The sequence below is a fragment of the Trichoderma atroviride genome, chromosome 5, assembly GCF_020647795.1.
Source record: "Trichoderma atroviride chromosome 5, complete sequence".
Lineage (NCBI taxonomy): Eukaryota > Fungi > Ascomycota > Sordariomycetes > Hypocreales > Hypocreaceae > Trichoderma > Trichoderma atroviride.
In genome coordinates this window covers 2,333,502-2,361,436 of record NC_089404.1, presented here as the reverse complement: position 1 = coordinate 2,361,436, position 27,935 = coordinate 2,333,502, and the positions used below count along the sequence as shown (strand labels likewise).

General features: G+C 45.7%; 11 protein-coding genes across 11 annotated transcripts; 6 read left to right on the top strand and 5 right to left on the bottom strand.

The window, feature by feature from the left end:
- Positions 1-173: 173 nt before the first annotated feature.
- Positions 174-1,472, top strand: TrAtP1_009987 (uncharacterized protein; the record flags this gene model as incomplete). The annotated part of the gene is made up of 2 exons (XM_014093656.2): positions 174-572; positions 637-1,472. The coding sequence occupies 2 exons, from the start codon at positions 174-176 to the stop codon at positions 1,399-1,401; spliced, it is 1,164 nt and encodes a 387-aa protein (XP_013949131.2). The 3' UTR covers positions 1,402-1,472.
- A 91-nt stretch (positions 1,473-1,563) lies between these two features.
- TrAtP1_009986 (uncharacterized protein) lies at positions 1,564-4,246 on the bottom strand. The gene is made up of 8 exons (XM_066114516.1): positions 3,991-4,246; positions 3,802-3,914; positions 3,626-3,738; positions 3,328-3,544; positions 2,830-3,267; positions 2,493-2,761; positions 1,898-2,437; positions 1,564-1,848 (listed from the first exon to the last, which is right to left on the bottom strand). Exons 1-8 carry the CDS (start codon positions 4,114-4,116, stop codon positions 1,754-1,756), a joined length of 1,911 nt encoding a protein of 636 aa, XP_065970612.1. The 5' UTR covers positions 4,117-4,246; the 3' UTR covers positions 1,564-1,753.
- Positions 4,247-4,625: 379 nt separating this feature from the next.
- Positions 4,626-5,990, top strand: TrAtP1_009985 (uncharacterized protein). The gene is made up of 2 exons (XM_014093658.2): positions 4,626-5,358; positions 5,429-5,990. The coding sequence occupies exons 1-2, from the start codon at positions 4,833-4,835 to the stop codon at positions 5,974-5,976; spliced, it is 1,074 nt and encodes a 357-aa protein (XP_013949133.1). The 5' UTR covers positions 4,626-4,832; the 3' UTR covers positions 5,977-5,990.
- A 20-nt stretch (positions 5,991-6,010) lies between these two features.
- TrAtP1_009984 (uncharacterized protein) lies at positions 6,011-7,333 on the bottom strand. Its single transcript, XM_066114515.1, has 3 exons — positions 7,186-7,333; positions 6,848-7,128; positions 6,011-6,790 (listed from the first exon to the last, which is right to left on the bottom strand). The coding sequence occupies exons 2-3, from the start codon at positions 7,065-7,067 to the stop codon at positions 6,276-6,278; spliced, it is 735 nt and encodes a 244-aa protein (XP_065970611.1). The 5' UTR covers positions 7,068-7,128; positions 7,186-7,333; the 3' UTR covers positions 6,011-6,275.
- A 1,621-nt stretch (positions 7,334-8,954) lies between these two features.
- TrAtP1_009983 (uncharacterized protein) lies at positions 8,955-10,896 on the top strand (the record flags this gene model as incomplete). Its single annotated transcript, XM_066114514.1, has 3 exons — positions 8,955-9,061; positions 9,128-9,452; positions 9,529-10,896. The coding sequence occupies 3 exons, from the start codon at positions 8,955-8,957 to the stop codon at positions 10,894-10,896; spliced, it is 1,800 nt and encodes a 599-aa protein (XP_065970610.1).
- Positions 10,897-11,312: 416 nt separating this feature from the next.
- Positions 11,313-12,487, top strand: TrAtP1_009982 (uncharacterized protein; the record flags this gene model as incomplete). The annotated part of the gene is made up of 4 exons (XM_014093661.1): positions 11,313-11,463; positions 11,527-11,792; positions 11,857-12,135; positions 12,212-12,487. 4 exons carry the CDS (start codon positions 11,313-11,315, stop codon positions 12,485-12,487), a joined length of 972 nt encoding a protein of 323 aa, XP_013949136.1.
- A 1,080-nt stretch (positions 12,488-13,567) lies between these two features.
- TrAtP1_009981 (uncharacterized protein) lies at positions 13,568-15,619 on the top strand (the record flags this gene model as incomplete). The annotated part of the gene is made up of 9 exons (XM_014093662.2): positions 13,568-13,668; positions 13,734-13,891; positions 13,944-14,048; positions 14,118-14,477; positions 14,534-14,722; positions 14,782-15,091; positions 15,152-15,253; positions 15,306-15,470; positions 15,529-15,619. The coding sequence occupies 9 exons, from the start codon at positions 13,568-13,570 to the stop codon at positions 15,617-15,619; spliced, it is 1,581 nt and encodes a 526-aa protein (XP_013949137.1).
- Positions 15,620-17,456: 1,837 nt separating this feature from the next.
- TrAtP1_009980 (uncharacterized protein) lies at positions 17,457-18,127 on the bottom strand (the record flags this gene model as incomplete). Its single annotated transcript, XM_014093663.1, has 2 exons — positions 17,457-17,675; positions 17,738-18,127. 2 exons carry the CDS (start codon positions 18,125-18,127, stop codon positions 17,457-17,459), a joined length of 609 nt encoding a protein of 202 aa, XP_013949138.1.
- Positions 18,128-19,378: 1,251 nt separating this feature from the next.
- On the top strand, positions 19,379-19,636 carry TrAtP1_009979 (uncharacterized protein; the record flags this gene model as incomplete). Its single annotated transcript, XM_066114513.1, has 2 exons — positions 19,379-19,457; positions 19,521-19,636. 2 exons carry the CDS (start codon positions 19,379-19,381, stop codon positions 19,634-19,636), a joined length of 195 nt encoding a protein of 64 aa, XP_065970609.1.
- Positions 19,637-21,623: 1,987 nt separating this feature from the next.
- Positions 21,624-23,021, bottom strand: TrAtP1_009978 (uncharacterized protein; the record flags this gene model as incomplete). Its single annotated transcript, XM_014093664.1, has 5 exons — positions 21,624-21,873; positions 21,937-22,021; positions 22,080-22,209; positions 22,275-22,697; positions 22,767-23,021. The coding sequence occupies 5 exons, from the start codon at positions 23,019-23,021 to the stop codon at positions 21,624-21,626; spliced, it is 1,143 nt and encodes a 380-aa protein (XP_013949139.1).
- Positions 23,022-24,721: 1,700 nt separating this feature from the next.
- On the bottom strand, positions 24,722-26,462 carry TrAtP1_009977 (uncharacterized protein). The gene has a single exon (XM_014093665.2). It carries the CDS (start codon positions 26,331-26,333, stop codon positions 24,891-24,893), a length of 1,443 nt encoding a protein of 480 aa, XP_013949140.1. The 5' UTR covers positions 26,334-26,462; the 3' UTR covers positions 24,722-24,890.
- Between the last annotated feature and the right edge of the window lie 1,473 nt (positions 26,463-27,935).

Genomic DNA, 27,935 nt, shown 5'->3' with positions numbered 1-27,935 from the left:
TGAGTATGAGAGCAATAGCGCAAGCCTTCCCCGGACCGGCAGAGCAACAACGCGGGGACCCCAGATATTAATCTACCTATTAGTGTATAGTTTCTCGGTCAGCTGGGGAATCCGGGGTCTAGTGCTTAGCAGCGAAAACAGGTTGACTCTTGGCGTTTACCTAGACTTTCGCGATGTTGACGCCGATCGGCGTTGGGCCTGGCCGATCGGACATGTTTCGCCGATCGGCTTGCTCCTCACTCAAGATCCATACTTTTGAGAATCACTGTGGCTCTAGAGATGGATATAAAACACTGTACTTGGACCTTTGGCTTTGCTCAATTCTCACCAGCAATCTTGACCCTTTCGACTCATTTCAACAGTCATCTTCCATCATTCTCGCCAACATCAACATGACTTACACAAACGGAGCTTCCAACGGGACCAACGGCCATGCGGCCAGCCCCACTCCGGCCGCAACTCGGCTGAGGAAAATGCTCACTGAAGGCAATGAACTGCTTGTTCTGCCGGGCGTCTATGATGGTTTCACTGCTAGAATTGCGCTAGAAGTTGGCTTTGATGGCCTCTACATGGTAAGTAGGACACAATGTACATGTATGCAAGCTTGCAGAGTGCTAACTACGTTGCCTTGCACAGACGGGCGCTGGAACATGCGCTTCAAAGCTCGGCCAGCCAGACTTGGGCTTTGCCTCGCTTAATGACATGCGAGAGCACGCTGAAATGATTGCCAACCTGGATCCCAGCGTCCCTCTCATTGCTGACGCTGACACGGGCTACGGCGGGCCCAACATGGTTGCTCGCACGGTGGCGCAATACCACCGCAGTGGCGTCGCTGGTCTGCATATCGAGGATCAGATTCAGACTAAGCGCTGTGGGCACCTTGGAGGAAAGGAGGTTGTTGACGTTGATACCTTCCAGCAGCGGATCAGTGCGGCCGCTGCAACCAGGAAGAAGCTGAATTCCGACATTGTCATCATTGCCCGCACAGATGCTCTACAGACTGATGGTTTTGAAGAGGCTATCCGTCGTCTAAAGGCTGCAGTTACCGCCGGCGCTGATGTTGCCTTCCTAGAGGGCATTAACAATGAGCAAGAGGCGAGAGAGGTGTGCCGAGCGCTCGCACCGACCCCAGTTCTCCTCAACATGGTTGAGAATGGAGCCACACCATCCTGGTCTGTAGCTCAGGCCAAGGATATGGGTTTCAGAATCATCATCTATCCTTTCGCAGCTCTTGCTCCGGCATATGAAGCCATTCGTAGCACCTACAAGAGGATAAAAGAGACTGGTGTCACTGACATCGACCCGACTTTTACACCAAAGAAGTTGTTCACGATAGTAGGCCTGAAAGAAGCGACTGCGGTGGATGTTGCTGCTGGAGGACAATTGTATGGCAAAGTGTGATGATGCCAATTGACTGCGGATAAAAATGTGCGTCCATAGATGAAGTGAAAATAAAAATATGTATCAAGAATAGAAGGCTATTGGGTCGCATTTGGTGGATGTATTGTTGTATTGTTATTGTGTCTTCGTTAAGTGTCCTCGCAAAGTAATAACGCTATCATCCCAGCGAGAAAGTGTGGTAATACTAATTGACCGCGAATAAAAGTTTGCGTCCATAGATTATGCTGTAAATAAACTTTGCATAAACAACAAAAAGTCATTGGTCCGCATGTGGTATATATATGTACTGTTGTATGTGCCTTATATGTATTGCGTCTTGTTTGTCAAATGTTGGTGCGAAGAAATAGCGCTATCATACCGGCCATTCCAGATTGAATCCATCTGCTAGGCTGCTGAGGTGATCAAACATCATCGCATCTTGCATATCCTCAGAACCAAATAGTAGCTGTGGATATGGTGTTAGTGAGAACGCTGTAAGAAGGACTTGTCCACTTATCTTGTGCTATTTCAGAGTTTTCGTCGCGATTGCCATCTGATTGGAAATGCTTTCGCCATTCCCATAACGAGTCATAAACGATGCTCATACTGAGGCGATTCCGAACCCGCAAGCGTAAATCGTCAATCGAATCACCGCTGATGACACGAGGGTCGGTTAAAGTGCAGAAAAACCCAATCACGTCGCTGAGCCGGCCGGGGAGGTCGTTGTTGGCAACTGACATCTTTCGCAGTGAGGATATAGCAGCATCGAGGAGCTTTCTACCCGATTTCACGTCGAGTAGCTTTTCGAAATATCCATTCATCATGACTTTGAGGATTATGAATGCTGCAGAAACGAAAACTTGATAGCAAAAGAATGGGCAGTAGTGGAAGAATCCGCTTTCTTCGTTGTCCATCTCGAGACATTGTTCTATCAGCGAATATGCAGTCTGATACAATACCACAATGCGATCAGAATAACCGTCAACGCTTGATTCATCTAAGAGATAGAATGAGTGGAGATGGAGACGGGCAGCGGAGAGATAGTAGCGAGTTATGGCTGTCATGATGTTAGCAGATGTTTATTTAGGTTGTAGAGAGATTGGGTATGTTACGAGTCATATTAATAGCCTCGCGCTCCAAATCAACAAGTGACGCATTGAGAAGCCGATAGAGAGAGAGCCGCTCACGAACTGATGTAAAGCCAGCGGGATCCAGAGCATTTGATGTCAAGGCTTGAGACACTCTATGTCTGAACTGCTCGATGCGAAGATGCCATCTCAAGGCAATGTCATGAAGAGATAATGTTGCTGACTCGGGTGCAATCGTGAGGGACCAGTCTTGCATCTGTATAGTGGCAGGAAGGCCACATCCAACACTCACACTGCGGCAAAGTCAGATTTCTGGTACACGGTGATTGAATAAGCGTGTGGTTTGCGTATATGGCATTACCTTTGTGCGACAATGTTGCAAGATTCCCATGTCTTGATCCATTCTGAATACTCATACATGCTGAGATGCAGCGGGACTTTGACAAAATCCTCTGCGCTGAGTGCGCGATGGAGGCCCATCTGTGTCCCAAGCTGTACCATCATGCCTGCTAGCATGTAAGTCGGGTCGGCAGTGCTACTGCTTGTTGGAAATGGCCAAGTGCAAAGAATAATCAGGCTTTGCACTGCCCGAAGAGAGTAAGGAATTGAGCGAAGGGATTTCCATAGCAAGTCTGTGACACTTCTTGCCAGCTTCTGCAGCAGCGTTGGGTGGCTCTGTAGCCGTCGAGCAGCGACAGAGACGATGGACCAAAACAGTAGCTCAGATGACTCGTAATACTCATGAATAGTTGTGCCTGGATCTAGAAACGGCAGATATGGATGGTAGTGAAGTATATAGCTGCATGACTTGGTGAGTTCATTCACATCTCAGTAAGAAAGGCATTTCGGGCAGTCATACATCAGATACAGCTCATCAATCTCTTCGACGGAGAGCTCAACATTGCCTAGCTTCCTGGGCCGTGGGATGGCAATGATCGATCTTCGCGGCGCTTGAGGCTGGTCAATGACGGGCTGAGTCGTCAGGCCAGGGACACGGGAGCTTTCTTTTGGATCCAGCGATGGGCCTGACGTGTTGGACGGCGATGACCGTATTGCATCGCTGGCGCGAGTCTCTGCTATAACACACACCATTAGCTTCATAAGACAGTTTATGCGACAATATCAATCTTTCTTATAAGAAGCCTCGATATACTAACAGGGTACAGCTGGAGTGAGAATTGGCCATTCGACCGCTGCATTACTGCTCGCCTCACGAGTGGCTAGGCGGCGTCTGAGGTCTCTGACTTCATTCTCGAGCTCGAAAGATTTCCTAAAAATGAAACATGGTGCCATTAATTTTCATCCACTCAGTCGTGAGAGCTACGAGCCATACCTTCTCTTCCTCGTTCTGCGAAAATCGTTGTCTATCTTACATGTAAGTTTGAGCCTCTGGCAGCGAGAGCATGTGCTAGAGACAGCGTCATTGGCAACCAAATCACATCGAAGCTGTAAGAAACACGAGCCGTTAATGCAGGAGGCCTTGACACGCCTACAGTGTAAATAGCAGACATTGCGCCCATACCTTTTGCTGTTTGCACTCATTGCAAGCTCTGCGCCTCGGCTGCTTTGCAAGGGGCTCGCCCTCTCGCGAATCCTGTGGCTCTGTTTGGTCTCCGGGGACCTCAGCGGGAAGAGCCTCTGAAGACATCTGACAACACGACCATGAGCATGCTCCCAAACAGGAACTCGACTTTGTAGCTCTTCACTATAACGAAACCATTGATAAACTAGTCGGCTTCATATTCTATAGGACGTCAAAAGTAAGACTGAGATTGAACCTCAACTGCTTACAGTCTTTGGCTGAAGAACTAATAGCCAGCATTGGAGAACGCGTCTGCACGTGACTGCTCTTAGCACTGATTACTCGCTAAAAGGTTCAATCTTTGAACAGCTCCGGCGAGAGGCACTAAACTCGCCTACGAAACTTGGCTGACATCCATGTGTCCGGTCCAGTGCAAGTGGAGAGTGCAGAGTGCAGATATCCACAGGCGAATGACAATCTCCCGCTGAATACAAACATCAAATTTTCTTGACGTCAAATTTGATCTCATGTACGGAATTGAATTTGGAAATTGTCCAGGTCTGCCGCCGTATAGGCAAGTCTTGCAGCGCCGCTCTCGTCCAAAACTTGGTGGACCAAGATCCATAAATGCCCAGACAGAACTTACTAAGTGCTGATTCATGGCAACGGTGGCGGCGACTTTGAACCTGTGTAATAGCTTGGTCACCCCGCAGTCGAGTAATTGACATATAAAGACATATGAAACATTATCGCCCGTCTCCAAATATCAACACCAGAGCTTTTCTGCTACATACATCATCTAGAACTGTCGGCGAATTTTTGTTTTCCTAATACATGGCAAAATGAGTCTTTTCGACTACACCGAGAGCTCCCAAAGAGTCATCTTTGGCGAGGGCAGCCTATCAAAACTTCCCGATGAGCTTACCAAGCTCAACTGCACCAAACCACTCATATTGACAACGCCTTCAAAGACATTCTACGTTGACGATGTTGCGAAAATTCTAAATGGACAGATTGCGGGTTCATTTACGCAAGTCGCAATGCATACTCCAAAGGAAGTTACTGAAGAAGCGTTAAAGCAGCTCAGATCCGTCAATGCCGACTGCGTTGTATCAATTGGTGGCGGGAGTGCCGTGGGACTGGGCAAAGCATTATTTATTCGCACAGGGCTGCCTCACATCTGCATACCGACTACGTATGCTGGCAGTGAAATGACGCCCATCGTAGGCCAAACAGAGAACCGGGTCAAAGTTACTCACATTGACCGGAAAGCCATTCCGACAGTTGTCATTTACGACGTGAATTTGACGTTGACGCTGCCGACTAACATAAGCGCAACAAGCGGCCTTAATGCCATAGCTCATGCGGGTACGTATAAGTTGACAGCAGTCTTCAATGGCTCAACTTGCAGCGGCTAATGTGAACAAATGTCGAATAGTCGAGGCTTTGTACGCTCAAGATGCCAATCCCATCACAAGCATGTTTGCATTCAAGGGAATCCAAACTTTGGCTAGATCGCTGCCTCAAATAATGCAAAACCCAAGAGACCTCAAAGCTCGCTCCGACGTTCTACTTGGTGCTTGGTTCTGCGGAAAATGTCTCGCTGGGGCATCCGTAGCTCTGCATCATAAACTCTGCCATGTCCTTGGGGGTACCTTTAATCTGCCTCACGCGGAAACGCATGCAATTATTTTGCCTCATGCGCTGGCATATATTGCTCCAAGCATCCCCAACATTATGCAGGAGTTGTCTGGCATTATTCCGGAAAGTAATGGAGATGCAGTCAGCGGCTTGAACAAGTTACTATCTAAGCTGCAAATTACATATAGTCTTAAGGACCTTGGTCTGAAAGAAGAGGATATTGAGGTGGCAGTAGATAATCTGCTAAAGAAGCCATTCTGGAACCCCAGACCTGTTGAAAGGGATCCGATTCGCGAGCTGCTGAAAAGAGCCTGGGAGGGAAAACCAGCTCAAATAGAAGTATAGCATGTTTTCTGTTTAAATTCATAGATACAATATTTCTCCAAGTGAAGTTGACAAAAATTCTCTTCGCCGCTTAAAGGGATTTACAATCCCCGAGTCTGATACCACTATCATCAGTCTGTAAAGGCTTAGACACACCACGTTCTAGACTCTAAACTTTTACCAAGATGTAATGAAACATGTATAATCAGTGTACATGGCTATGTAGATGAATTTCTGACGCTGACTGTACATTTCTTCCTTCTGCATGTACTTTTTTGTATCATAAAACTATGCTGGTGCATCTATCGTAACGTGCCCCATTACTCGTATGGCTTCATGAACTTGTTGCCCAGAATCGCCTGAGAAAAGTCAGGAATGTGTGTGCTGTGGCACCAAGGCTTCAGTCGCTCCTCTTCATCAATTGTCTTGGCGAAGCATCCAAGCCACTGCTGACGAGGGAAAGTCTTCACAACATCCTTAAGAGTCTCAGTGTGGATGATTTCTATCAGGTTCTTCAGGTGCGGGTGGTCGCTGACATTATCATATATCGTGGCCAGCTGGATGACTTGGCCGACGAATGTGATGTTTCCCTCTGTCCCAAGATCCTGGTGGCGGATGATTGTCTCAGCAACTGCTTCGGCCTGATCTTTGGAGGCTCCAAGCTCCAATAGGAGATTCATGGCTTTGAAACCTCCGTAAAACTCAAAGGACATGTTGGTAGCTGCCAAATTCTCTTCAGCGGTGCCAATATCATGCAAGAGGGAGACGAGAGCAAGGGTAGAAGGGGAGAATGTCGCGGCATGTTCGGGGAACTGCTGTCTGACAATGGCGGTCGCTATAGAATGAATGTTAGTTGCCAATATATTTTTATGAAGATTACTCGCTTCTGTACCGTAGTAAAAGACTCTCATGCTATGGTTGTAAGTTTGGATGGGCAACTTTTCTTTGGCATAGCTCTGAACTTTAGCGACGATGGGATCATCTTCTGGGAACTTGATGTCGGAAACCAGGAGCTGTCCAGGTGCATTCCGAAATGGTTTGCCGCCAAAGAGCTTGCTGGGATCCAAGGGCAGAGCGGTCCAGCCGTTTTGCGCAATCTCGTTGGTCGACATCCTGGCAATTGGAAATGTCTAAGAATAAAAAACAGATATCTTGATGTATAAGAGGCTGATCCTGACAATTGAACATGTTAGCAGAGAAAGGACAGCGATGACGTAAGCGGGGACCGACAGTGAGTATGAGGCCAACCGAAGGCAGAACTCAGGCAATGATGAGGCAACGATTTATTATAAAAGGAGAATAGGCCGTTTTGGTGTAGATTTTTTTGATGCAATTGCAAAACTGGATGGTTTGTTGCAATTGTTGGAAGTGTTGGCGAATTCTGAATTGAAATTTTTTTCTCAGAAAGCCCGAATTGCGTCGTCTTATATACAACTTTGCTCTTGAATTGAATGCCTGAAACGACGGCCTGATACCATCACAGGTTTCCTAATTGGGAAGTCTGGCGGCGGGGTACGAACGATTTGCTCAGTTCAGATATTATTAATTTTTTTCGGCGTTTCCGGTACCTTTTATCTAACCGAGATCGGTAGCGGCAGGATGTTTCTCAAACCTTTGACACTTTGAGACCTATTGATCCTACAAATCCCGTCACTGCATAAATATAATTACAACGAATAACAGTGTAGTGGTCAAGCAGATTGTAACAGATTTGTTCCGGGACTCAATTATGAGAAAACAATGCTAGATACTCTGTGAAGGTAACGTCCTGTCTTGAAATTTACACAACGTACAGTGTGCTGATAGTCGAACACCCAATTTCTAGAACAAAGATCCTTTGCTATACACTTTTGTTTGCCCGGGTAAGGTACCGAATTTCGGTAGTTTAGCTTATTCGTGAATGATGACGGCGAGAGTGCAGTAGCGTAGTGGGAGCAGCTGGATTTGAGCCAATCTTTTGAACCAACTAGACCCACATGCGTTAACTAACAAATCGAGCATAGGCTGTGCAGTAGATGGTCTTTCCGCTGTGTACTGTATCCCCCCTCTCGTAATATCTGCGAAGTTGATAGGTGTGTTTGTGGGAACACTTTATGAAATGATGGCCAATCTATACCAGCGATAGTGATAGTATGGTCTTGTTATACTTTGTCATATCAATTAGAGAAATATAGGGCTCAGAGGCAGTGCGTCATAGTATTTAGGGGGCTAAGCGATACGGTTTAAGGTGGTGGTGGATAGACATATCGGTATGCGCTTATCGTGGCAGGAGGTTGACATAAAGACAAAGGCACTTATAATGAAGAAAAATAAACTTAATTTATCTAGTCATCCCATCAAGGGTTCCTTTATATTCGGCATGATAGTACAAGGTAGCTGGCGTATGTCAACAGCCCAGGACCATGCGCCAGAGAGATTCTCCAGTTTGCCCAAAGTGTCAGCTTGGCCATCCCGCATTCAGGGCCAGGTATTTTCATGCTGGGAAACGTAAGCAAAGTCCAAAGTTCAGCATACCTCGCCCAAATTCAACATGTTGGGTTAGCTCTTATATATTAGCGTGTTGAGTGCTAGTCCGGAACTAACATGCATGCATATTTGTGTGTTTGGATGGGGTTTACATTCGCGATTGTCCATCATTTACATGGACGAAATGCCCAGCCAACTTTCTGGTATGCAGAATGACTTGACACAAGTATGGCTCACCGCAAATACCGTATATATAGAACCTTGGCGTGGAAATTGTGTGAACAGAATTGGCAAAGTCTGTCACATGATGGACTCATAGCTCCAATAACTCGTCTGCTTTTCTCCAACGCTAACTTCATTTGCCATAGGCTTGACGAGCATGGCAGCTTCAACATTCTCTCGCAGCTTTCGCAATACATGGAAGGCGTACGGCTCATCAAAGGGGCATTTCTTGTCATAATATGGAATACTGCTTCTAATATGCACCATTAGATATTGGTGATAATCACTAACCAAAATCTCCAGCCTCTATCATGCCACAGCCTCCTATACATGATGACAATATGAACGCGGTCTCGCCACAACGCGCTGGGCCAACAAGGCGTTACAACAGGTCACGCTGCGGATGCTTGACCTGCAAGTAAGACTTCCTCCCTAACAGTTATTCAGTCAAGTACAGAAACCGTTGTTGACCATGTTCATATAGACGCCGCAAAGTCAAATGCGATGAGCAGCGGCCTCGATGCTCGCACTGCGAGAGGCTAAATCTGGAATGCAAATGGCGACCCCTTCACGCTGTCGCCTTGTCTAAGCAACGAAATGACGCCAATGGCGAGAGGCCTACAGGCGACAGTCAGCCAATCACATCTCCTTCTACCGATCGATCACCAACTGCGTCTGGATTACGAACGCTGCAGGCCATGGATGAAGTCTTTGACTACGCTAGCTTCATGTGGGATCCAAGTAGCAGTTTGTGGCAGCAAGAAAGCCCAGATATGACGACTGCCATTGCACTTGATGCAAATCTTATAGTAAGCATTTTCAAATAACATTTTCATTGCCTCTTAAGGGTTTCGAAAAGGTCAAATAACTTACAATGTGCGGTAGGAATCAAGCGCCTTTATGAACAGACACGCAGATCCCTTAACAATCAACACATACACCAATAGTATAGCCATACAAGAGGACAGAAATCAGCTTATCGGTCAAAGTTCTTCTGGTTCAAGCGAAAAATTAATGGAATTCTTCATAAAATCTGCTATACCGCCAATTATAGCCGGAGTCGAGTCTCAGAGAAAATGGTCCTCAATCCGCCAAGGCCTTGTCGCAATGTCAAAAAGCTCCCGCGTCCTACGCTGTGCTATTCTAGCATTCTCAAATACCCTTTTATGTCGTAGCAACCCCTCTTGGGCCTTTGACGACCAGAATCACTACCAGGAAGCCGTCATTGAAGTAGAGGCCCATGATCCAGATTCTCTCAACGAGCACAGCCTGGCGCGCGAATGCCTCCTCGCCGCTTTATTCTTCTTAAGCTATGTTGACATAATAGAAACCAGGCTCGATATGGCACATCGCTATCTCAAACAAGCGTATACAATATTCCAGAGAGGGGACAAGGCCTCTTTCTCGCACGTCGAAAAGCAGGTTCTTCTTTGGATTCGGCTATTGGATGCTAGAGCGGTGTCTGCTGGAGGTGAAGGGCTATTTCTATCACGAGACGATGAGATTGAACTTGTAGAGCCTTCACCTGCGAGTTTCGATGCTGAAACGGATGATACTGCAAAAAGTCAAGACGCATCCAGCGACGACATTGAAGATGTTTTATTCCAGGTCCTCTACCAGCCTGGCATCGTCTTTTTCCAAAAGGTTCAAAGTTTCATGGGCCGCATTTCAAAGATTGATCCGTGGCATAGGTCAAGAGGCACCGTGGAAGACGAGATTGATGTCATGAATATTGGCGCTTCCATTGCCTCTGACCTGCGGTCGCTATACGATCAGCGCCCACCGCTCATGGACTATGCGGTGGCCGGAAAGCTCTCAGAGCCTCACATCTCGGCACACTTGGCTTTCACCATCACTCGAGCTTTTCGCACATACTTGTCCAACTACTTCGCCAGCAAAGTGCATCTTCACCGTGTTGCTTACAAACACTTGCCATTGACCAAAGAGGCAGCCGATGCTCTCGCTCAAATCCGCAAATTGGCCCACCAGATTTCAGCCGATTTAGGTCCTGAAGATTCACTTCCGGTAAATATGCTCTGGCCTCTCTTAATGCTGGGGGCTGAAGAACAGGATGAAGAGGAGAAGGCGTGGATCAAGGCGCAAATAATGAGAATGGAGGGCGTTGCCGGGAACGCAAGAATCACGGCGCAGGTCTTGGAAGAGGTCCAGGCTCGCCAAGAAGCCACCAAAGCTCGCGCGGACATTCGCTCCGTGATGCACTCAGTATTTAATTCGTGCTTTGCGATCTTGTGATTCACCCCGCACAGAAACCTGGTGGTGTCTGCTCGGGTCGGCAGTATCGGGAATAGTTGTCGGCAGAGGAAACTCCACATTAACGGTATCGCGTCGCTTTGGATGGATTGAAGGTGATCCGATAGCCTGCAACGTACACTTGGTTGCATCTGACTGCTAGTTTCGTGACTTTATTATTTCTCGTCTAAGGCTTTCAATACTCCTTTCTGCAAAGAGCTTTTGAGTGAGGTATACATGTACTCATCCTCGTCTTATCGCACTCTGCGGGGCACTATATAAGTCATTGATTCGCATCCTCAGCGTTGTCGTACAACATCTTCGTTCCCAAATCTTTACTTTGTTGCGTTATTTGAAACAACTCAATCTTCGATAATAGACACCTTAACGTATACCTTTCTCCCTCACTACTAGCAATAATGGGCTCGTTGCAACAAGTAGTCAAGCCGTTTCCGCCGGGCATTCATGTGCCTTGTCTGACCTGGTTCAGCAGCAACGACGCTCAAGATATCGACTGGGACTTGCAAGAGCAGCACTTGAGATTTTTGATCACTTCTGGCCTTCATGGGGGTATGCGCATTACTTCTCTACATTGTTCATATCATTGACAACAGCTAATGCGCATCAATCCAGTTGTGTTGGCCGGGACAAATGGCGAAGCTGTGACATTAACAAAGGAGGAAAAAATCAAGCTCATCACATTAACAAAGCGCGTCGCTGCCGAAGTTGGGCAACCGGATATTACAATTACTCTGGGAAGTAATGGACAGTGCACACGAGATGTCATCGCCGAGACCAAGATGGCGCAAGAAGCGGGCGCAGACTATGTTTTGGTTCTCGTGCCCAGCTACTTCCACTTTGCAATGAGCAAGGATGCCATTGTTGCGTTCTTCGAAGAGGTATGGTAGTAATCTTCCGAATTTACGTGGCTATGCCGCGCTGATGCTAATGTAATGTGGATAGACAGCTGATTCAAGCCCGCTCCCCATCCTGATATACAACTATCCCGGTGTAGTTGCAGGACTCGACGTCGACTCCGAAATGCTGGACCGCCTTGCCAAGCATAAGAACATAGTCGGCGTGAAACTGACATGTGGTGGTATTGCCAAAGTATCGCGCATCGCTGCCACTTACAGCCCCGAGGACTTTAGTGCCCTTGCAGGTCAGAGCGATTGGCTTCTTCCAGCACTATCAGTTGGAGGTACAGGCACGATTACCGGAATAGCAAATCTATATCCCAGGGTGAGTTTGCCTCAGAAAACAAGTATCATGGCATTCATCAAAGAGCATTGCTAACCAACGCATTCACGAACCTTAGACCTGTATCCAAATCTACGACCTTTTCAAGGCTGGTAAAGTCAAAGAGGCTACCACATTACAACTGGACCTATCGAAGATGGAATGGGGTTTCGCCAAAGGTGGAATCAATGGTACCAAATGGGTGGTAGCGAAGTTGCGTGGGTATCCTCAAGAGAGCTGCCATTGTAGGCGACCATACCCAAAATTTGACAACGCGGCGCAGCAAGAGTGGATTGTTGGTGTTGCTGGCGCTCTGGAGGCAACTGAGAAAAGCATCGCCAAACTTTCAGTGTAAGAGTGGGCAAAATTTGAGACTTGGTCATTGGACGCAGAGTGGATTAGATTTCCGTAATAAGATCCAATAAAACGAGAGTTTATTAACGTCATGCAACGTCTGCATAAAATGGAAAAATAGAATCCATCAATGTCTATCTCGTTCCAGTTTCATGCCCAAAACATAGTAAACTTACACCAATAGCCACACCCAAGGTGCCGAATATTAAAAAATATTGAATGCTGGGCAATATCTCCTAGTATAAAACATGTTACACATATTCTGTTTTAATCTGGAGATTTCCCTCCTTGGAAGTCGTGTTCACAAATTACGCGATACCTGGAATCTTGTCCCTTGTGCTCCTTCACGCGTGACAAGGGAATAGACTATTGTGTACGTTGTCAAAAAGAAGCCAATAGTTAACCGCTTCGACCTGTTTGCGATCGGGATGGCCGTTTTCTAAAGCCACAACTCCCCATAAACTCAATTTACTTGTCGGAACAAAGCCGATCGGCTCGGATATCGGATCCATCGCTAAGCTGCCAAGCATCAAACGCTCCCATTAGCCTCGCAATCCCCATTTGCCACTCTTGCATAGCGCAGCGCCACTAGCAATAATTCGTCGGCAGCGCACGTTATTCTCATTAGAAGGCACTGAAGGCGCGAATGGTTCCATTTTTGCCGATAGGTCGGTTTGGCTCTTGTGGTTCGTTATGAGGGATTCCTGTACTCTCGCCAATTCCAGAAAATATCGGTTCATCTACTCCATATTCTCACCCCAAAGTTCCCCGCACGGCACCCCGTTCGGTCTCGCTCAGTCAAAGCTGGGGTGCATTGCTTCGGCGAAGAATGACCCCAGATTTTTGCTAGTTGGCGAAGACCCCACCATCTTTTCTCCAGATCCGATGGCACCAGGCTAAAGTTGTGATGGACAGACCTTACAACCATCATATAACTGACGATATTATCCGCTCGTTTCATCATGTTGGTCTCTTAATAAACTCTGGCTTCATTCTTGCACTCTTTTTTGTGTAGCGACCGTCACAGGCGCATTTGTTCGTGTACTCACACTCCTGACAAAGCGGACAAGCCCTCAGCATCATGGGCGGATTTCGTGCTGTTGAAGACCGGCCAACGCCGAAAGAGGTGTACAACTGGCGTTTATACTTTGAGGCCGCCGTTATTGCTACCGGTTCTCTGCTGTGAGTATCGGGTTTCGAGATCGTTGTGTTGCTGGGCGAACTTCTCTGATACATTAGTGAATCAGCTTTGGCTATGATGGCGCATTTATCGGAACCACCATTTCTCGCGCAAGTTTCAAAAAAGACTTTAGTATCCTACCGGCCGATGCGAGTAGCATTTCGAGCAATATCACGTCTGCGTTCCAAGCGGGCGCTTTCTTCGGAGCCATTTTTTGCTTCTTTAGTAGGTCTGGATACACTCATACCCGGTCACAGACGCTAACTATGAGGCATAGTCACCGAAAAGATCGGTCGAAAGTGGGCGCTATTCACTTCCAATGTGGTGTTTCTTATCGGCGCAGTTGTTATGACGGCTGCGACACACTCACTATCCAACATATGTTAGTTTATGCTATAGCCGTCAAGATTCTTTGTCCTCTCAATGGCCAATGCTGACCTCTGGCAAATAGATGCTGGTCGAGTCCTCACTGGGCTTGCCTGCGGTGGAATCACTGCGACGGTTCCAAGCTACATCGCTGAGCTTTCCATCCCTTCTATCCGCGGCATACTCACTGGACTTTTCGAAATTGCGTACCAGATAGGATCAGTTATTGGCTTTTGGATCAACTACGGAATTAACCAGAACATGGACCAAAGTTCAACGGCCTCGTGGCGTATTCCCATGGCAGTTCAAATTATCCCCTGTGGTATGCTGCTACTTGGAGGCGCATTTCTACACGAAAGCCCTCTATGGCTCTTCCGAAATGATAGAGTGGAAGAAGGGACAAAAGCATTGGAAGAAATTCGCCAATTGCCACGAGATCACAAGTGTAAGCCAAGTCCCCGCCTTACTATTAAAGATGACAGCTAGCTCACAATCCTGCAGACATAGAAGAAGACATACAAATGATCCGAGGTCGCCTGTTAGAGGAAACCGACATCGCAAGTAGATACGGTACTGGATCGTGGGCACTTTTCCGTGGAGCTCTATATGAACTGTCTCGCAAGGGCATGCGCAACCGTGTCATTCTCGTATTTTGTTCTTTTGCTCTTCAAAATATGTCTGGAGCTGCAGGTGAGCAAAAAACACAATTTAGTAAAAGAACCATCAGCTGACGATATCACTTACCAAAGCTATTAATTACTACTCGCCTACGCTATTTGCCTCCTTGGGAATCTCAGATGTCTCTCTTTACACTGGCATCTATGGCCTTGTCAAGGCAGTTGCTTCAATCATTTTCTACGTCTTCTTAATCGACATTTGGGGACGTCGACATCCAACCATTCTCTCTTCAATCGCTTGTTCACTGTGTCTCTGGGTCATCGGCGCATATGTCAAGATTGGGCATCCAGCCGACATCATCAAAGCCGGACACCAACTTTCACCATCCACCGCAGCCGGTGGCAAAGCTGCAACTGGCATGATCATGATATACTCCGTCTTGTATGGCATCTTTATTGAGTCTTGTCTGCATTCTTCTAATAGCTAACTTGTTCTTCATAGCTGGTCTTTCGGACTTAATGGAATTCCTTGGATCGTTGCCGCCGAAATTTTCCCTGGAGCTTTGCGTAACTTTTCTGGAACGTGGGCGGCACTTTGCCAATGGTATGAAGTCTAGTAAACATTTAAAACTATCTTTTCTAACATTTATACACAGGCTCACACAATTCGTTATTACAAAGGCACTGCCATATATTTTTGCCTCTTTGGGCTACGGCACCTGGTTCTTCTTCGCGTCTTGGATGCTGCTCGCAACTATTTGGGCCTTCTTCTTTCTTCCAGAAACGAAAGGCAAGACTCTAGATGAAATTGACGTTATTTTGTGAGTTTGACCGGTGGACAACATTTCTTAGACATTTTTGCTAACCATTGTCTAATAGTGGATACGCTGAAGACAGAAGGCAGTTCTTCCCGGAGCCATCAAATGCAGATATTGTCAAGGAAGATGCGGAAGTGTTCACAAAGGAGTAATGAGTATACTTTATGGCTATTTTTCGTTTATTATTATTTTTTTCTAAATTATATCCAACAGCTATGAATAAAGAGGGATGACGCGAAGCATCTGTTGATTGCAAATGGCTTGAACATGGTTTGTGAATCTGTGCATCGTGTAACTATGCATTGTCTGCGGAAGATCTATTGCAAGATTATCCTCTACGAGTTTCACCAGTTGATCTCTATGAATAAAGAGTTGTCTAATCAAGTTGTTCATTGCTCTACGTAGGCAATACGGTGTATCTCACATTTTTATGTACATATCGTTATTGGCCACTGGGAAGAGCTCCTCTTATTCAGCGCCCCCACGCCCTGGGGCCGATCAAGCGTACATGCGCATATTACGAATCCCTCCGCAAGATCCGCCCCTAGATACCAGAAAAATCCGCTAGATCTTGATCTGCAGATCATCGCTGCATATAAACATTGGCCATTTTCACGCATGTTTGTAGAATAAAGTTTGGGATCGGCGTTTTGGTAACTTCAATAGCACTGCTCTTTAATTGAGCAAAGAGTTTGTACCAAACTACTGGGTTGCTGACCACTGCCATCTACGAAAGTGGTCAGTCAGGCGACAGTGCGTTTATATATTGAAACTCATAAACTTGTAATATTAACTCGACGACATGAATATATTTATAGCTTATTTATGCTTTGCAGCGAGCTCTCTACCCTTGGAAAGGAAACAATGGACCGCACCTGTACACAGAGAAAATGCAACTAAAATGCCTGCCTGCAATGCGAGTAGGTCAGCCTTGCCAAGCCATTACGGAAGAAGCGGCTCATGAAGACCCTGGAAATCACACTAGCATAGGGATTAGGCATGAACCACTGTGAGATTCCAGGCGCCGTTGAAAATTGATACCGTTCGGCCCTTTTTTAGGGACCCAATCACTGCGCTGCTATCAGCTTACATGGTATCGAATAGGAAGCTACCAACACCTGAAATATGTTTGTGCCTGAAAAGCCTGCGCTATCGTGTTCTAGATGACTTTAATTATTTTTACTGTAATTTTATTGGTGGCATAATCGCACTGGACATGGTAACAAAGCCTTTACCATAAAAGGAAACTTGAGTGTTCAGTTCTCTGATGAGGCTCCAAAAGATGGCTAGACATCCGTAAGAGGCAGTTACTTGCAAACTGAAACCTTTCCGGCTGCAACCAAGTAATCAAAACATGAACGCTACCTTATTTAATGGCCTTGGGTGGTAATGTTGAGTGTCCTAAGTGTTAGGCTCTGGAAACCAATTTTTAGAAGATTGACCATATACAATGATCAAAGACAAAGCTCTCATTAGAGAAACTACTAAGCATTACTAGCTATAGGGCCTCCTAGAATCGCCCAAAACCACGTAGCAATTCACCTTTCCCGCCTGCTTATCTCAGATAGTTGGTGAGTGTCCAGCTGAGCGCTTCTCAGCTCTCATTTCCTGTAGTCCAAGACCCACGTGGTAAGCTGCCATTCAACACTACTCTAGCTCGTGCGTTAGTTCATCTCACTTGGAATTTGCTACGGCTATGAGTTAGCTGACTCTTAATCACTTACTCTTCTGCTTGAGAAGTTATCACGTCAGTTTGTAAGAGTGAAATGTGATAGCAAACCGCATTTGGCTAGAAGCTAAGATATATACGTTGTTCTTAGATATAGACATGACCTCTGGGAGGTTTTGTAAAGAGCCATTCAGGCAAAATATAGACAAGTGAATCCAAAAGCAGAAGTGGAGAAACTGATGGAGATTATCATCGCTCCAAGGTATCAATCCTTGCATCATCCATCTTCTTGTTTACTCCATTCCCAATTCGTAGAACGTTTAGAAGACCTGGCCCATCATGCGGCGGGCAACGTCACTGACGTAGCAAGGCACGCCGAAGCCACCGGCAGCTTGACTGAGATCGCCGCTGTTGACACTGCCTGAGTTGTATTCACGGAGGGCAGGGTAGATAGATGAGGTAGCCCACTGGTTTCCCCAGTCCTCCAAGTTCTGCTTGAAGTGCTGAGTTCCACCGTTGATCATGGAAGAGGTTTGCGACTAGGTTGAAAACGTTAGAATGAGAAATCTTACACAACAGAGGGCAAGAAACGTCAGTTTACCTGAGACAGCTCATTCTGGCCCTGGAATGAAGGACATCCTTCGCACTGCATTAATCCACAGTCATCTCCACCGGTGCACTCGACACCGACATAACCTGTGCTCTCTTGGAGAATGATGGCGAGGATAACACGCTCATCAACACCAATGCTCGCGGCAGCTTGGCTAATAGCCACGTTGATACGGCCAACATCGTCCCAGCTGGAGCCTGCGTTGACCATGGTCTGCTCATAAAGGCCGAAAACAGTAGTCCAGGGCAGCCAAGAGCTCATGGGGGGGAAGTTCTGGTAGGGTCCGCCGTAGGTACAGCCGCGAGGCTCAAGCTCGATGGGAGAGGCAAAGGCGGCAGGCAGAGCAGCCAGGGCGGCGACGAACATATTCTTGAAAGCCATTATTTCTGTTGAGAGTGTCTAAAGACGGAGGTTCCTCTGATGCTGGACTGAGTGAGCTGGGTTGACTGGCGAAAGAACGCTGTCTATGGCGGAGAGGCTTCATCTCTTTATAGCTTTGCCTTTTCATAGTATTATAGCTTTTTCTAGGAAAGGAAGTTGGAAAAACAAAATAAGACTATTTTGGGATGGGTTTCTCCGAACTCTCATCCAATATTTTGACAAACCATGCTTCCGTTGGGGTTAGATGATTTACAGCCAGGTTAGATCGGTCGTGATGGAGCCCGGCAATCCGGCATGTGCATTCATCCTGGAAAAAAACTTCTGGACATGCATGGTCAGGACCTTTAGCAGCTTCATTACTGCTTATAACACACATCAGTAATGTGATGCTCCAAGGGCCGCTGAAGACAAATGTGGGAGCTGAGCCTTCAGCTGCGCGCAATTGGTCCTTCATTGGCGCGTGAGGCACACCTCCACCTACACGCATCCAATATACTTTCACCCCTGAAACAAGCCAAAGCATGCTGATACAAGGTGCCCGCTACAGCATGTCGTGAGATACCGACGGGCTGCAGGGCCAATAGTCAGTCCGCGTGCATAAACTTATACTTCAGCCTTTCTATTAAGCAGCGGCTGGTGCCTTGGTGGGGAATTCACATGTGTTGGCCTTGCCGTTTCGGGACTGTCTACATGCAGTATATGCTTCATGCTCAGGTGAGGCTCGAAGGCTTTTAGAAGCTTCAGCGAGGGCGCGTTTGTTTCTTTCACAAACTTTCAATGTGATCATTTAGTTTCGATTAATTGATGGTGTTGATGCTGCTTTAAGCATGGTCGCGCTAGCATAAGCCATGCATACTGATAACTTTGCTAAAATCCAAGGGTCCGTTTGCTTACTCGACCCCAAAAACATGAGCATCTTCAATTATAGACATTCTAGTGCCCGTAGGGTAGCAACGAGAGGGAATAGTTTCGGAGAAACACTAGTACTCCGGTTTTTAGCCCTAGAAGAAGAGAGGCCATTCCGAATTGATGAGTAAACTATTTCGGTTTCAACATTTCCATTGGTCCGTTGTTGCTTGTGAAATATGAATGGCTAGTCGCAGCCTCTGGGTCATTTGATGCATATCATGACTCTTCATCATCCGTTGAGCCGTAGCAGTTGCTATAAACTGCTAGAGCTTTCAGTCTAAATACGTAAACTTGGAGCCAATAGTCTCTATCGGAGATTTGCATAGTGTAGTAGGCTCAACCATGGAGGAAATTGGAAACTGCTTCGACTCACGATATCGTGAAAATCTGCAGAGAACAGATGACGAAGCCCTTGCTTTTGGTGCGTCTTCTGGCATATCGGGTCATGTCCACAATTAGTTCCTTGGCTGCCCGATATTCTTAGAGCTTACGCGCATTATCATCGATCCACCTTCCCTTTTTGACATGGAGAATATGAATGCCATGCTCAAACTAGCTGACTGTCTACGGCGGCTATCTGCTTTTGGTCCCGTGAAATAGGCAAAGGAGGGCTGGTGCCATGAAAGAGGGTCAAAAACGCCCTAGCAATATTTTCTCCGGAGGCTCAAATGCGGCATCCACACCTTCCAAATATTCTCAGCGGTATCAGAATTAGATTCAGCAGAAACAATAGTGCAATGACTAACGGCTTGAAAATACCTCGTTAGGGGTCCCAATCACTATACCATGCCTATTTGAGCAACCGCGAAGCTATCCTTGACTTCGTGTACAAAGTCCAGGCAACTTCAAATTCCATGGCAATCTAGATTTTCTTACGAATATCTCGGTTAACTCGCAAAGATCGTACGGAAGAATATGAATATCCTACATCAGTTTACGGAATGAGCATTCTTCTTGAAACGGCAGTTCTTTGTCCAATAACCCTGCATATAAAATAAAGTTAGCCGATGGGCTCTTTCTTTCCTGGGTTCATGTCTCAATAGTAGGATGTAAGAGCATGCCGAACAAAGGCAAGTAAGCAGAAGTGCTTCAGTTACTAAAAAAAGGATTATTGATTACATCGTTTACTCATCTTAAAACAGCGGTGTAATGCCATAGCTGATAACTAATACAAGTGGTTCCCGTAGGAACGCGAGCACTTAAATACGATGTGCCCTTGAAATGACTTCTCGTCAAAATATAGAGCCTTGAGCCAAAACATCGAATATTTGATTGTCTGTTCTTCCTTGCATCGACCAACTGCCTCTAGCATTGCTGCGATCTTCCATCCGTCCTAAGATCTCAATATCGCCTAAAATGAGGAAACTGTTCTTCTGGCAACTGAGTATTGCATTGGGTTAATGGCTAGCCGTTGTAAAGAGTTGCGCTTCTCTTAACCAAGTTACGAGCTGGCAAAGTTAAAGTTCGGCGGCCTCATAGAGGTAATAGATATTAATTAATAGATGTAGTAGATGTAGCAGTGTAATCACAGATGCTCAAATCACCGATTTTTGGGTGCAAGTCATTGGACATACAGAGCTCTTTCATTTTTATGAGAAAAAAAACAAGCCTGTTTACATATGTTCTGTTTCAAAAGAGATACAGTAGCTGACAATAATTGATAATGTAAGCACCCTCCCGCCGGTCATATCTGAGCATTCTAGTCAAGACGAAATACTCCAATAACAACTGTTCGTGCAGCTTGCTCAATATGCTACAAAGTATTACTTGACGCAACTTGATCATTTGTGGATTTACCTTGAAAAAATTGCAAAAAAAAAAAAAAAAAAATAGGGGAGGGGGCTAGTAGAGCTGATGAGCTGAGTAGATTAGAGCCTTGTTATACTATTGTCTTATGTGCCTGAAGACGTCAAACAATGATAAAATGAGCTTTCACATGTAGGCTGATCTTCGTATAATGCATAGACTATTTAAAGAATCATCATTTATTCGTGCACAGAAGACACTATCAACAACCGTAAATCCATGTCGTTCTTATTGTTGCTGCCTTGGTAGACAATAGGAAGCTCAACCAATAGGGACTTCAAATTTTGCGGTACTGTTGCTACTGTTGCTTTTATTTGTATTCAGTAGTTGTGCATCTTATATGTGGACTGGTTGCCTTGTTGCGCTACAGCTGAGGTGTTGGATAATGAAATTTTGGTGCTGGATAACTTCTTTCTTTATTAATTACATTATATCAATTTGCTATAGTCACCACCTACCCTAAGGACGTTTCGCTATTATATTAATACTGTATTGCTTGAACAAAACCTCTATATACATAACAGTCTTCTGGCTTTCAATTTGGCCAAATACTCTCCATAAATGTTTGCTAGTAAAGAACCTTCCTTAGGTTTGTCTGCTAAGGAAGAGTATATATAGTATTCCCATTACGCAGCAGAGGGTATTAGAACCACCAGTAATACTGCAAGTGTACTTGGATATGTTTAGAAGTATAATTTCAGATCCGTATATATTCAAAGGGCTTTGGTTCATGGCTACATAAACATCTGTCATAATTATGATCAGAACAGCCAGCACTTGCTTAGCAAGAGGCAGGACTTGGCACATTCTGGCAGCTGCTGTATTTCTTTCCTCCAGTGACAACAACATTGCTCCATGTCCAACTGGAGCAAGCTCCGCTGCCACAGACGATAGCAACGTTAGTAGCGCTTGATTGGACACCGCCGCTTCCAGAAATATTCTGGAGAACCAAGTTGGTGATGGGGATACCGCTTGTAGGACTTCCGTGCAAATCGCCACCGTCATAATTTTGCTCAATAAGAATACCATAGCTGTAAGTAAGGGTTAGTCATTAAGTAAACTTGGCATCTGCTTTCCAAATTATCATAACTTACCCAGTGATGGATGACAAAGTAATACCTGAGTAGGTCACTCCCTTGATGGTTCCAGTATCTCCAGCGCTTGCCTTGATGCGGATGCCTGCACAACGATTAGCTTGCGAGTCAAAAGTTACTTGATAATATTCAGTGTAACTAACCGTTTGCTGATTTGGTAACTTGAGAATTGCTGAAAGTGACTGTCTGAACGGTGTTGTCATCTCGGCCGCCAACACTACCGATTGACAACCCGTGGCCACCGGAGCAAAGACCGCCAGTGAAGGTAATGTTCTAGTGTCAATAAATTAGCGAGCTGTTTATTTTTTTGGGGGGGCTGACTTGTGAAAATATCGTACCGTGCCGGAATTGACAGCAACGCAATCGTCCTGGTTATACACCTTGGCTCCGCTAATCACAACGTTCGAACTAGAGCCGATGTCAAATCCATCGGTGTTGTGACCGCCACCACTATCACCAGCGCTGTTGTCAATCGTCATACCATTGATATTCAATCCATTGACACCATTAACACTGACAGCTTGGACGGGGGTGTTTTCGATATACAAATTGGTGATGGTGGAAGAAGTGAGATCGTGAGCAGCAAAGAACTTGGGCTTTGTCTTGCCGCCGTTGCTACCTTGGCCATCCCACCAGCGGGCGCCATCAGGGTTCAAAACGGCACCACTGGCACCTTGAATGGTGATATCATTGCCTTCGATTTGGAGCAGAGGGCCAGACCACTCTTTATAACCCCAGGTGGTTGTTCCCTGAAAGATAACCTGCGGAGATGAGTAAAATTAGTATGCTTGTCTGATGAATCGATTGTTTGATCGTTTACAACCACTTACGGTAGTACCATCATTTAGATCGCTGAGGTCGAGCGTCACGCCAGAAGGGACCGCAACGTTCGACAGCACAATAGTGGCGCAGGATTTCTGCGACTTGCTGGCTGAAGACGCACCATTTGAGCCGGAGAAAGTGCAAGTTGTAGCCCGATCTTCTAGTTTTGGCCCTTGTGTAACTTCAGGAGCAGAAGGCACAACGAAGGCTTGAACACAGGCAGAAGCCGCAAAGGCTCCGATGAGAAGCGAGGCCTTGGTCATATTTTAGATGGGAGTAATAAAAATGTCCAGTCGAGTTGTTGACAGGTACTGTCTATTGAATCGTCTCTTGTCCTTTCTGATGGAAAATAAGGGAGATCAGACGAGTTTATATAGAAATCAACCCATGTATTTGAGCTGCACGTTGAGTTCTCAGGCTGTCAATTGACAACAGGCTGTAATCACCATCGGAGCCCCAGGCCCCCTTTTTTACCGCTGTTTTAGGGTCCAAAGTTTCATATCCGCAACCCAAATTTAATTAATAAGACGCAGTACGATGTGCATTATTGGGCCTGTAAAGGAGGAAATAGAACAGGACTGACCCATTACGAGGCAGCCATAGGGGTAAAAGAAATAGTTTGCAACTCGTGTGTCGTCAAGTGCTCCATTTTAGTACCGACATACCCCAGATCTTTCCACCAACCAGTTTTATGCCCAGTACATCTAAATGCGGCTCATTGGCATGGGGGATCGGGATTTAACTAAGGATAATGTTTAAAGTTATAGCCGTGAAGCGACAACCAAAAGCGCGCCAATCCGATCCCAAGGCATTTTCCCGGACCGTTGAGCATCTCGGCGCTTCGGTGTTGCGATACACCGTCTACTCGGTATAATTTGCCGACTTGCAGTACGTCTGATTCGATTTTATTTTAGACGCTGATTGTTTATTGAATGCGTTATGTTATAACTTAGCCATGGTGTGTATCTCATCACTCTTTGTTTCGAACACCTACAAAGTCGCATCACGAGTTGATTGTGCGCGACAAACAGAGTTTCCATAGTTCTGGAACTCCACTTCATACAAGGTTGCTTGGGAGCGGTTTAAACATGTAATAAAGTAGCATACAAAAGCCATGAACAAATGAATATGTATAAAGTTTAAGAAACGTCAAGTGCTAATAGTTTTGAGTATCTGACATGAAAGTTAATTAGTTCCCATCGTTTTCCCTACGGTTATTTAAATCTCGGGCAGCTTTCGGTATTCCCTTGTTTCGTATGTAACCTCGGCCCATAGCGAGCTGCGCCTCGGCCGGGGCCAGTCGCACATAGAGCACATTGTATTTACATGACTATATGTTCAGAAGCGGGATCATCGCAATAAATGCCGAAATGCGTCAAATTGTTTGTGAAAAGCGCCAGCACACCCATAAATTTCACAAATGGTGTTGCAAGAAAAAGCAGTCTAATCAAGCTTGCGCACACGATTAGCTCACAATGTGGTATTCGATCTAGCCAGGCTAGGTATGTGCTAATTCACTGTACCGAATGGCCGCTCTGGCCTAAGACGGGATACATGATGGATACATTTTCATTATTCTGGTCGTCCTCTTCAAAACAAGATGTGGACGTCTATAATATATCGAGCGCATTGGTCGCGAAAACAATGCTGCGGTCTAGCTCACAAACTCATATCTTACCACTTACAACCCCGAGTTAGCAGCACATATTGGCCACTAGCAACAGGATAAAATAGAAACATAAAACAGCCAGGCTAGCAATTCCATACCAAGTTACATTATTGTAATGGATTATGAGTGGGCGTTCAGAGAGAGAGTTCTATAATAGTACGTGAATTGACTGCTAGCCCATTTGCCCGTATCTATGGCAGTTCGCCGGTAAGGGACAGTAATGCACAGATAGGTGTCAAATGAGAGATTCAATATATGCTAGATATCGATCTACATCAACTAGCAACTTTTGCACAGTCTTGCACATCCCAAGATCCCAGTAAATGGAAACCATAGAGCAAGTTTCACGCCGGTGGGCCCTAAATTTATGCGTCACTACTCCGCATATACAGGCGGAGTATATAAAGCTATAGGTAATGTACTCTTTATCTATACCGCAGCCTCCCTCTTATATATAGGATATCTATCTAATTCGCCTTTGTAAAAGCTTTATTATTTTATCAAGGCCTTCGGAATCAATCGCTTCTAAAACACGATTCTCCGGATCTTGATACAGATGCTTAGCCTCCCGGTTGAGTATGTCTCCAAGGTTTTCATCCCAGCAGCGCTCTATTACGAAAGATGTAATTTGGAAAGAATCTCGGATTACCTCAACAAGCCAAGGCCAACCCCCAAGCTCACCCTTGGCATCAACAAAATTGATTCCCTCAAGGTGAATGTCCCTAAGAGTCCTCTGGTGACGAAGGAGAAAAAAGGCAAGGTCCATGCTTGTGCAGTCAAACATTCCTAGCCGGACTATCTCTAATTTTGGAATGTAGAGCAATCGAGAAAGCTTTGGGAAGCGGGTATAGGTAACGTGGTCCCCATATTGGAAGTCTGGTGACAGTTGTACCGGAGTGTCGTCATAGCTATCCCTGTCTTCATCACGATATTCAAACTCAAGGCCAAGTTCAGAGAGCTCCGGAAATCTGTTGACAAATTGAATAAGATCGTATGTCCAGTGAATAGAGGTAGCATTGTGCTCGGGAGACTTTCGATCGAGTCTTAGATATAGGGTAGTCAAGGTATTGAGCCGAAAGCTATCCAGAAGGGCAGATGAAGGCTTAGCAAGCATGTCGGGGCTCATACGGTTGGCATTATTAACAAGACAGCCAGAACCGACCTCTAAACACTCGATGGAGGCGTTGCTTTCGGCAACCGCAGTGAAAAAAGCATACAGCATTCGGCGGACCAGCTCAACACTCTTTGGCGCCTTAAAGGTAAGACACCTTTGCGGCAGTATGCCAATTTCTTTCCACAAACGTCGCAGGCCCCAGACTCGATTGTCGTCTGTGATCCTTATGTACTGGCAATTAACAAGGCCCTTCATGGCGCGCGTGAGGTACTCGATGTCGCCTCCCCGCTCAATGAGTTCCTCCTGGTCATTGAACGCCTTGCAATAAGCTGTCTCATTCAGCCGGCGCAAGTGAGGGCAGTGGTCATCATCATCACTGTCGGCTTCTTCACCGCTTGTGTTTTCTCCTTCATCCTCTTCCTCCATTTCTCCGTCGGTCTCTTCATCTTGGCCACTTTCCCAGTGGTCTCTCTTGGAAATAACCTCTCTAATGGGCCGTGAGGGCGGTTTAATAATACGCAGCTCATCAAGAGGCAAGAGGTGATTGGTGCATATTTCCAGTTCTTCAATACATGGGCCGAGAATAAGATGCTCGGCAATATTAGCTAGTGCTTCCAAGCTTCGGCGCTCAAGCATCACGCGGCGCGTGCGGAAGTGCTTCTGGGAAAATGTGTGAAGCGTCGCATTATGGAGCGTGCGGCACGTTTGACGTAGGCACAATAAATCCTTGGACGAAAGACGCTCAACTATATAGCCGGTAATCTCTAGAGGGAGATGACAAATCGGCGCCATTTATGCGAATAACAGCGATGCCTCATTAAACCAAGGCCATTAGAATGGTATAAAATGGGAGGCGTTTTCTTCGATGGGGGCCCCGACCATAGGGCAGTGCTTAGGCAGATTATCTGGGTTGGTGGCAGTTGTAGCATTGATATTCTGCAATACGATCCAATTGATTGAGCAGGGCACCGCAGGCTTTATAGCAGGGATGGATGTAACCAGACAACACTAGGTTAGGTGGCTATGCGTGTGTGTACCTACTTGTATGTTACATTCGAGCCTGAGACGCTACGGGCCAACATGCATACAGTCATAAGAAATTACATTAACATGTAACTAATTGCGGTTAGAATTGTTCGCAAAACTAAAAGACAAACAATAGGTAAGGCACACAAAGCAAGTTAGTAGGAGCGCAAAAGCCAAGCAGCCTAGATTTTGTTACTTGCAAAGGAAACCGATATGTAATATGGCGAACCATAAGGGAGTAAGTAAACAGACATTGCATGCTCCTGGGTGGATGAAGATGCAAGTTAAGCAGCCAACGCCCCAAGTTAGCAAGCCCAGGCAGATCATTTCACTCAGCGGTTGATCTAACATCGATCGCGGGCGGCCCGATGTGATTGGCATTTCTCAATCTCAACCTTGATTGAGTTTGCTCCGATAAAACGCCCTGGCTTACCTATGCAATGGCATGGTTCCACCAGCACGATCAGGATCAAGCTGCATGCCGTTGCCAAATTTGATAAGAAAGATAAGCCGCGTGATAGTGGCCAATGTGACAGGAGGCTTATTTCTCCAATAAGTCTCTTTTCTATAGTATATGGCGAAAAGTCATTTTATTAATGGTTCATTTGCTCTCAGTAGGCACATGATACATGATGCAGATGAGCACCACAAGCGACGCTTGGTGTTCTTTTTGACGCGGTTCCTTTCTCTCTTGAACACTAGGAAATACAAAATTATGAACAATATACATCGCATTCATCGAAACATGCTAAGAGGGAAGCCATTTTCAATTCTTTTGATCGTTGTGAGAATCGCATTTTAATGAAATAGACTAGCTAGCTGTTATCTGGACTTTGATTAAACGTATTTTGGTCATGGCTCATGGCATATGAGTTTTTCGATATTCTATTTTTTGTCAGATTAATTTACTTTATTTGCAAGAACGACAATTCGCCGATAATGCATTTCTCTTGCTAGCTTTCTGTTAAGTTAGTCTTCCTACCTGCGATGAGTAAGTATATTTGAACCTTTGACCGAAGATAAAGAAGGGTTGAAAATACCATATAAGTAGAAATGGTGTAATGAGTAGTGATGTAACGGAAGGCATTCAATGTCTCTAAGCAGAGAATTTCTCATCGCTGTAAGATACTTGCGGCATTTGAGAAGGGATTACTACCTGATAACATGTCTTGCCATCAATGATACATTTCTGAAAATCCTTTATGTTAAAAATTACGCCTTTTATATGTGATAACCCGCCACGGATTCGTCATGACTGGCATCGTCTGGTTGGTTAAGCAATGCGGGCGATCCTGGATTTAGGCTAAAATCGGGTTCCAACTCTATGGTATAGATGATAATGAGAGCAAAGAAATCACTCTGGAAACG